The sequence below is a fragment of the Phoenix dactylifera genome, chromosome 18 (assembly GCF_009389715.1).
Source record: "Phoenix dactylifera cultivar Barhee BC4 chromosome 18, palm_55x_up_171113_PBpolish2nd_filt_p, whole genome shotgun sequence".
In the NCBI taxonomy this organism is placed as follows: Eukaryota; Viridiplantae; Streptophyta; class Magnoliopsida; order Arecales; family Arecaceae; genus Phoenix; species Phoenix dactylifera.
The window spans coordinates 5,574,817-5,584,623 of record NC_052409.1 but is presented as its reverse complement, the minus strand read 5'-3'; the positions used below and the strand labels follow the sequence as shown (position 1 = coordinate 5,584,623).

Below are 9,807 nucleotides of genomic sequence, written 5' to 3'. Positions count from 1 at the left end.
AGAAGAAAGGTGGACAAGGTAGAAGCAAATCCAAAACCAGATCAAAGTCTAGGTCTAGAAGACCAGGTGTTTGTCACTATTGTAAGAAGCCAGGCCACTGGAAATCAGAATGTAGACTACTACAGTCTAAGAAAGAGAGGGAACAAAAGGATAAAGGAACCGTCTCAGATTCGGCAACGGTTGCAGTTTCATCAGCAGGTCACAACAGTAATGATAATGATGCAGTATTTACAGCTGCTTGCAGTGTCAGTCATCCTGATACTTGGATTGTGGACTCTGGAGCATCTTTCCACATGACACCTCATAAGGAATGGTTCTCTTCTTTTAGATCATGTGAGGGGGGCACCGTTCATCTTGGAGATGATGGTATTTGCAAAGTGGAAGGTGTTGGTATAGTTCAAATTAAATCTAATGCAAACACTGTAGTGACTTTGGACGATGTCAGATATGTTCCTCAACTAAAGAGAAACCTTCTCTCAGTACATGCTTTCGATAGTGCAGGTTTCGAGGGCAGATGGGGTAGAGGATCAATAACTATCAATAAAGGAGTATTGACTTTACTGAAAGGAAAATTGTGTGGGACCCTTTACTATTTGGATGGTAATACAATAGTTGGACAGGCTTCAGCAGTACAGTCTTCTACTGAGCAGTTGACACACCTGTGGCATCAGAGATTGGGCCACATCTCAGACAAGGGTTTACAGGAGCTGAGCAGACGTGGTTTGCTAAGTGGTCAGAAGGTTGGTGCACTTGGATTCTGTGAGCATTGTGTGTTCGGAAAACAACACAGGGTCAGCTTTTCTACAGGCGTGCACAGGACAGCTGGTATATTAGATTATATTCATTCTGACCTATGGGGACCAGCCCCAATTACATCCAAGGGTGGATCTAGGTATTTACTCACTTTTATTGATGACTACTCCCACAAAGTCTGGATATACACTATCAGAAATAAGAGTGATGTGTTTGACACATTCAAGAAGTGGAAGGCTATGGTCGAGAGGCATACTGATAGGAAGTTGAAAACCTTCCGAACTGACAATGGATTAGAATTCTGTTCTACTGAGTTTAATGACTTTTGCAAATTAGAGGGTATTGTCAGACATAGAACCACAGTGGGTACACCTCAACAGAATGGTGTGGCAGAACGCATGAATCGCACACTAATTGAGAGAGTCAGATCTATGCTATCTAGTTCTGGATTAACTAGAGATTTTTGGGCAGAGGCCGCTCACACAGCCTGCTACATTATAAACCGATCTCCAGCATCAGCATTGGGCATGAAAACTCTGGAAGAAATGTGGACAGAAAAACCTGCAGACTATTCAGTACTCAGAGTCTTTGGGTGTCCAGCTTATGCACATGTAAGAGATGGAAAGTTGGACCCTAGGGCTAAGAAGTGCGTATTTCTAGGATACGCATCTGGGGTAAAAGGCTACAGATTATGGTGCACAGAGCCTGGATCCCAAGGTTTTTTAGTCAGTAGGGATGTGACATTTCATGAGATAGCTACTCCTTTAAGGCAGCTACAGCCAAGTTCTTCTGAGAGAGATCAGGGTCAGGATCAGATAAATAGGACTGTTATGAATATTGATCAGACTATCAGATCACAGCAGCAGGCAAATGAAGATACTTTAATTCTGAATGAGCAGCAACAGCAGACAAATGTAGAGATACAGACTCAGGAGGAGGTTACCATAGAAGGTCAGGATCAGATTGATAGCATTGCCACTCGTAGACCCAGGCGTCAGATCAGAACACTACAAAGGTATGGTTTTGAGGATTCAGCTTGTGCTGGGTTAGTTTATTATGCTCTGAGCATTGCAGACACTATTGGTGATGAGCCGACCACATATCAGGAGGCTATTAGTTGTCCGCAGGCTGAACAATGGACCATGGCTATGGTTGAAGAATTACAATCTTTAGAGAAGAATCAGAATTGGAAATTAGTCAGATTACCAGAGGGCAAGAAGGCAATAGGCTGCAAATGGATCTTCAAGAATAAAGAGGGAGCCAGTCATCAGGAGTTAAGATATAAGGCCAGGTTAGTAGCTAAGGGCTATTGTCAACGGGAGGGAATTGACTATAAGGAAATATTTTCTCCTGTAGTTAAACACTCTTCTATTCGTGTGTTGCTTGCCTTAGTTGTTTCTCAGAATTTAGAGCTGGAACAGCTAGATGTTAAAACAGCTTTTCTTCACGGTGATTTAGAGGAACAGATTTATATGCAACAACCACCTGGTTTTGAGGTTCCAGACAAGGAAGATCATGTATGTTTCCTCAAGAGATCATTATATGGTCTCAAGCAGTCTCCAAGACAGTGGTATCGCAAATTTGATAAGTTTATGGTCGACCATGGATACAACAGATCTCCATATGATAGTTGCGTATATCACCAGCGGTTTTCAGATGGATCCTTTTGTTACTTATTACTGTATGTGGATGATATGATGATAGCAGCCAAGGATATATCAATCATCCAAAATCTGAAAGCTGAGCTCAGTACTGCATTTGAGATGAAGGATCTTGGACCGGCAAAGAAAATACTTGGGATGGAGATCAGTCGTGACAGGCAGTTGGGTAGACTTTTTCTTACTCAGCATGGATATATTAAGAAAGTCTTGGATAGATTTGGTATGTCCACAGTCAAGCCAGTCACTACTCCTTTTGCCAGTCATTTCAAATTATCTGCCACACTCTGTCCCCAGACTGAGGATGAGGAGAGATATATGTCCAGAGTGCCATATGCAAGTGCAGTAGGTAGCATCATGTATGCAATGGTCTGCACTCGACCTGATATTTCACAGGCAGTAAGCATAGTAAGCAGATACATGGATAAGCCTGGAAAGGCTCACTGGTCAGCTGTGAAATGGATACTTAGATATCTAAAAGGCACTTCCAATTTGGGATTGGTATTCTCCGTACAGAGTAATTGCACTATTACAGAATTTTCTGATTCAGATTATGCTAGTGATTTGGACAGGAGGAGGTCGTTAACCGGATATGTATTTACTCTCTCTGGTTGTGCAGTCAGTTGGAAGGCTACTTTGCAGCCTACAGTTGCTTTGTCTACTACAGAAGCAGAGTATATGGCGTTGACAGAGGCAGCAAAGGAAGCTATTTGGTTAAGAGGACTAGTACAGGATTTGGGTCTCGAGCAGGACCGTTTGGATATTAATTGTGACAGTCAAAGTGCTTTGCATCTTGCCAGAGATCAGATGTATCACGAACGCACTAAGCATATAGATGTCAGGTATCACTTCATTAGAGATTTGGTGGAGAATGGTGATGTCCGAATTCAGAAAATCTACACTGCTCATAATCCGGCTGATATGTTCACTAAACAAATCACAGCAGTCAAGTTCAGGACTTTCCTGAACTTGATTGGTGTGAGCACTTGTTAATGCCCTTCCGGGCTTGTGGTGAGGAAGAGGTTATTTTATCAATCCATATTTGATGATAGGTACATAATTTGTCGCAAGGAGGAGGATTGTTGATTATTTTGGACTTTGCTCCAAATAGTGGCTTTGAGAGGGACCTATTTGCAAAATGACATTTCATTATATAAAAGGTACATGTTACCTCTTTTCCCGTGGGATGAAGGGTTTTGTTTTGTTTTAGGGTGAAAGGGATTTCAGCCGCCGCACCCATCTTCTTCATCCTCCCGTGCGCTCTCGGTCTCCTGGCAACATCCGACTTGGGTTCCCCTTTGTCTTCACTCGCTGGAGGCTTTCTTCCTTCTTCCCTTCTTCAACCGTGGTTTCTTCCTGTGACTTCCCTGTTTCCGTGAGCCTCTTTCTTCTTTGCTGTTTACAGTAAATGCAACAAGGGAAGGTATATTTTTGAAACTCATTTGATCTACCATTGGAGCCGTAGAAAGGTTGATTTGCATACTACACTTTTGATCTATCATTGTGGCTGCAGAAGGGTGATCCGATCAGGTTGTTTCTTGCTTTATATTTGGTTTTATATTGCCTCCTATTGTGATCATTTGGCAGTTCATATTTTGGGCTCTTATGTATCTATGCTTGTACCCTATTGGGAAGATTGATATAGTGGATTGTTCCTCCTCCCCGTGGATGTAGGCACTTGCTGCCGAACCACGTAAATTTGGTGTCTTTGTGCTTATCTGTTCATGCCTGTGATGTGTTTGATGGAATGCCTGAATGAGACCAATTGTTAATTGGTAAGCCGGATACAGTGAGTTTTGTGCCCAGTAATCCCAACATTTCTCCCCTTCATGCTGGTTTGAAACTTTGCAAATATATATGTGTACTACGTCAAAAAAAAACCTTTGCAAATATATGTACGGTCCGGAGGCAACTTGTCTGTTTTTTCCTTTTGTTTTGGGTAATGCACATTTCTTTATTGTTTATGCATTTGCCTTCTTTATAAACCTTGACAAGATTGGTTTAGCGATTTATTGTACATCAAAAATGCAATCTATTAGAACATATCAAAGCCTGGATTTTATGTCCAAAACCGAGATGGTCGACCATGCAGACACAAAGTGGCCATGGGAGCCTTGGCCACAAAGGATCCATGCTCTTTTGACCAGGCAACGAACGCTCCTTCGATCATTGCACCGTAAAGGGCAAAGAATGATAGCAAGCCTTCTCTTTTATAGCTCCATTTCAATTTCGATGCCACATTAGCACAGTGTTGGTTTCTATAGTACGAAATTTTTTAGCATACCGAATGTCAGTACGTCATCCGTATCGGATATGATACCGAACTGATATGGTACAATATGCTAGCTCTGTACTATCTGGTTCGAATCGGTACAGTATATCATGTTAGTACTTTTCTTTCCTTCTTTGATAACTTTCATCCTGCAATAGAACAATGATACGTAATGGATTTAAAATAAAGAAAGATGTAAAAATACAAAGGCGTGGAGATTGCGGCATGCTTCATGTACTCGGTTCTTTGCAGACACCCAGACACGCTTGGGGAGGTTTGGCGGTACGAGATAAATCCTTAGCTGCAAAGCTAGGCCTGAAGTTAAATACTTTTTTCACTAGTTTTCAGAATCATTTTACATTCTAGTTAAATAAAAAATACTCAAAAACAAAAAAAAAATGTATTCCATAGAATCCTTCTTTTTTTCATTTGAAAGAAAAAGGTGGGCCTTAGCAAAAAAAAAGAAGAAAAAGGTGGAGCACAGTGAGAGAAGAAGCGAGCAGCTGGAAAGAAGGTTTAATTGTCTCACTATTCAATGGAGGCAGAAAGCAAGAATTCTTTCGAGTTTCGGACGGAAAGAAAGTATTCCAGAAGACCTCTGTATCAGTTTGTTCCATATGGTTTTAAAGACCGAAAGATAATTGCAAGGGTTTGGCACACAACATAAACATTAACAGATAATTTTCCTCAGAAAAAAAAAACATAAGATCAGATAATTATCATATAAATCGGTAGTCGTATCATGAATAGCACGATGGCAGCCAAGGAAAAACAAAGAAATGAGAGATGTTGCAGCAAGAATCAAATGAGTAGTTGCACTCACCTTTACTTCTTTCTTTGCCATTTAGGGAGGACATGAACGTTAGAATCCAAACATCACAATGGGTTTCGCAAAGAGAATCCAACAGAGCTCCTTTGGCAGGTTGCCCACCTGATCCATTTCTATTGCCTCCAACCCCATGCCACCTTGGCCCTAATGGAGGTGGACAGAATGCCAATAAACTCTGCAAGAACCGCTTTGACAAACCCACATGATGACTCACATAAAATTTAAATGCTCGAACGAGCTTTCACTGCTATTAAAGATTTGCGTGCGTGTGTGCGTGTGTCGGAGAGAGAGAGAGAGAGGAGGCGGAAGGTGCGATAGGACAATGAGAGGAAGAATAGAGAAAGTTGATGCAGTAGAGCACGAGAAAGGAGAGGAGGAACGGAATAAATCATCCCCCCCTCTATTGACCACTGCGCGCGCGCGGGCCGATGATTTCTGTGCAACATGGCACCAGACTAGAAATAGATGCAGCTGAAGTAATAATTAATGGCATATTAGCGTGCGTGCTGACCTTGAAAGAGGCGGGGGAGACTGTGCAAGCAAAAGAGGGTCATTTTAAATGAGGTAAGTTTGTATCAGTATAAGCTAAGCCATGGAGATTAGTGAGAGTACTGAACATGAAGATTGACAATATGGGCAGCGTTTTGGATTCTATTATTCATGCACATTCCCAGGATGAGAAATGCTTATGTTAAATGTATAAAATCAAAGTACAATAACAAGATAATTTATTTGTGGACTGTCTTCGAATTTATTTAAGAGCTATCCAAAAAGAAAAGAATTTACTGGAGAGAGGAGATGAGGATAAGCTAAGTCGGTTCGAGTGTGTAAAAGATTTGGCCTAAGGTAATTAGCCTCTTTCTCCTCCTCTAAGGATTCGCGCGAATCTTGTCATGGATTTAATAGTTAATGACTGAAACGAAGAACCGATCAATACAAATACAAGCAAAGAGGCAATTATGTATAACAAACAACAAAACCAAGACCAACGAACTGCACAAAAGGAAAGCAAGGGAGCTAAAAAAGGTCCAAGAAAAAAATGAAAAGATGCCTTTGACTCTAGTGGTGCAGTTGAACACAAAAGTTCGAAGGCTTTTACTTTATCCTTTGACTTCCTGCTTCAATTGCTTTTGAAGACAAGTTAAACGACTGGTCAGAATGGCAGCAATAGGAGCGACAGTACTCGACCGATCCGTCAACTCCCGGTATGTGGTTCCCACTACTGGATGCATGGGTGATGATTGCATTTAGCCATGCTCTAGCTGGCCACGAATTGCGAGAATCCAATAAAAAAAGGGTTGGAGACTTTGGAGTGCGTCTCGGTTACGTGGATATTGGTATCCAATGCTTAAACATACATATATAAGAATTTAAATTTATTTAAATCTAATAATAAATACCACGTTTGATTTGTGATCGGTTTTAATAGACTCATGCTGTAGTATCACCTAGTCGATATGGACGATGGGCTGAATCTCTTCTGATACTATTTGTAACCTTCCATAATTTCATTCAAAAAAATTAGCTAGAAATTATTATTTAAGTTCTTTGATTGAAGACTAAAAATGTGCCTACATGAATCCCCACAACATAATTGTGATGGAAGGAAACGAGGAAAGTGCTCCCCGGTTGAAATAGATGAGTACATAATGCAAATTTTGTCTGATCAGCTTGTTTCGAAGTTAAAATATTAGAATTTCAGTCTATTGCAACCTTTTCAGAGGATTAGTGTTAAGTTATAGATCTTGAAAAGTTATCCGATTTCAAAAAAAAATTAGCTTAATTGGGCGTCATATGACCAAGTTATGGCTTCTAAAAATTTGATATGCGATCCGGCTTCTCGATGTGCCGAATCCTTTCCTGGACCCTATCCAGCTGTATCTATAGTGGCCAAAAAACTGAGGTGCGATCCGGCTTCTCAATGTGCCGAATTCTTTCGTGGACCTATCTAACTTTATTTATAGTGGTTAAAGTAATCCTGGCGATCCTCTCGGACCAGACTAATATACAATACCCCCTAGCCATACCAACCCAACCAATTGGCAGCTCAAATTGAGTTACTTTAATTATATTTTCGAGCTACCAATCTAACTTGTTTTTGCAATTCTTAGTACAATAGAACCTCTTCATAAATTCTGTCGCCAAGACAATTAACATTATCCATGCAGGTCATAATCTAGCGCAAGGAAGCATGGCTAGATTTTTCTTTCAAGATATCAGTGGAGGTGCAATGGGCCAACAATTGGCATCCGGTTTCATGTCTCAATCTCCACTGGCTCAAGAATTCTGATGAGGGTAATTTTGCAAGGGGACTCGCACATGGTTTTAGGAGCAGTTAGTATAAATAAACCTCATTCAATTATGGGTGGAAACAATGACTACTACAACACTATAATGGCTAAATATCTAATTTAGTAGTTCTGAAGTGAGTCTACATTACATATATTAACAAGAAAATTTTAAATAATAGCCGCCATCAAACTGTTATTTTGTTAAGACAATCGTTATATACTGAGAATAACAATCTCTATTATTATATCCTTTTCTTATATTAGATATTATTTTAAAAAAAATCAATCTTCATTCCAACTAAAACAAACTTTTAATTATTAATTAGATGATAACTTGAACATATGATGTCATTATGTTTTTTGTTTACAAAAAAATCACTTTCACTGCCTTTTCAAAATAATAATTATTTTAATCTCAAATATTTTTGACCTGATTACCTGTTTTAACTATTATATTAATCAATTTTTAAAATGTATATATATATGTAATGGGCTTGCCATCCAGGATTTGAAACTAGAGTTCTCTATAGCCAGCTCAGGCTCAAACATTTGTTACACTAAAATTGTAGCACAATTGATAGCCCTGGATTCAAGGACAGACCTCACCCTTGGGTGAATGAGCCAGAACACTGAGAACAGCATATATTTTATTTATTTACTTTTTATTATTACATGTTAGAGTCCAAACAATCTCATTCCAGAAACTGTTGAGTTATTCTTGCATCATACATCACAACATATGAACAGTATGCAGTACATGGACTGCAGCAGAAGCTTAAAACTAGCAGCAGCATGAACACCTCCATGTAGAGAACACGTACCCTGGTGATTCCTCTATGAAATACACCGGAGGGAGTACATGGACCGCGCGGATACGTCCATGGCGGGAGCATCATACAAGCTGCCGCAGTGACGACCTCTCTCCAGCCCGTAATCCATCAGCGGACGGTCCTCCAGCTCTACATCATGCTCCTGCACGAATGCCGGCACCTCCATCTCTTCCCTCCTCATTCGCTTCCACAGGTACTCCACCCGGCTCACGTACCTCACCTTCCCATATAACCTATCATCATCCAAAGAAAAAAAAACTTTATACCCTAGTCTGGCTGGTAAAAGAATATTGTTATAGGAATTGTGGCTTTATTCCTCACTCGGAACTGAAGAGGAACCGGCCGAAGGCGGCGAGGAAGAGTCGGGAGCGAAGGCCGGGGTGGACGAAATAGACGGCCTCGAGGTTATCCCGGATAGCGGCGGGGATAGCCTCGTATATAAACCGGATGGTGGAGATGCCGGGGAAGTTCTCCGATCGCCGGACGTCGGTGTGGAAATAGACGACACAGAAGGGTTTACTGCCCAACTCTGGAAATATCCTCCCCTCCAGGTACCTCTTCACTGCCTGCTCTCCTATCTTGGCTGCAAGAAATTATGAAACAGAACTAAAAATCCAAGGTCGAAATGATCCAAATAATTTGGTTAAGTAGAAGGAAGAAAACCTGGGAAAAGCTTGCCGACGATGCGGAGAAGTTTCCTGCCAAGCTTGTCTCTTCCCTGCACTTTGAAAACTTGGACTAACAATTCTTCTTCCATCGATCACAAGAACCCTAGCCTGCTGAAAGTACTAAAGACAAGATTTTGGAGGATTTAGAGTGCGATAATTGTCTAAGAAAATTCGGGAGGGGGAGCTGTTTATCCCTTGGTCGTCGTCTGGAAGGGAATATTCTGAGGCATCTTCGCATTTGGAGTGGGCGAAACGGCTCGCACGACGTTGACACGTGCCAAGAAGGAAGGACTGGGGGTTTATCCGATGGGCACGGCTTTTCTTGGAGTTTTGGCCGGCAAGCAACGAGGAGGACCGATAGTTTCTGGCTGGCCCACCTCGTCCTTCTTGTAGCTATCAAAGCTCGAATCCAATGCGGGGTAGGTTTTACACCGATCGATCGGTCCAAGCTCAGGGTCTACGTACAACGTCCATGCCTTTCCATCACTTGGCATGGCTCAAAAAAA

The 9,807-nt window shown here is 41.2% G+C and overlaps 1 protein-coding gene across 1 annotated transcript; it reads right to left on the bottom strand.

Moving 5' to 3' along the window:
• Nucleotides 1-8,422: 8,422 nt before the first annotated feature.
• Nucleotides 8,423-9,602, bottom strand: LOC103722944 (protein GDAP2 homolog). The gene is made up of 3 exons (XM_008813701.4): nucleotides 9,297-9,602; nucleotides 8,955-9,216; nucleotides 8,423-8,866 (listed from the first exon to the last, which is right to left on the bottom strand). The coding sequence occupies exons 1-3, from the start codon at nucleotides 9,388-9,390 to the stop codon at nucleotides 8,638-8,640; spliced, it is 585 nt and encodes a 194-aa protein (XP_008811923.2). The 5' UTR covers nucleotides 9,391-9,602; the 3' UTR covers nucleotides 8,423-8,637.
• Nucleotides 9,603-9,807: the final 205 nt, after the last annotated feature.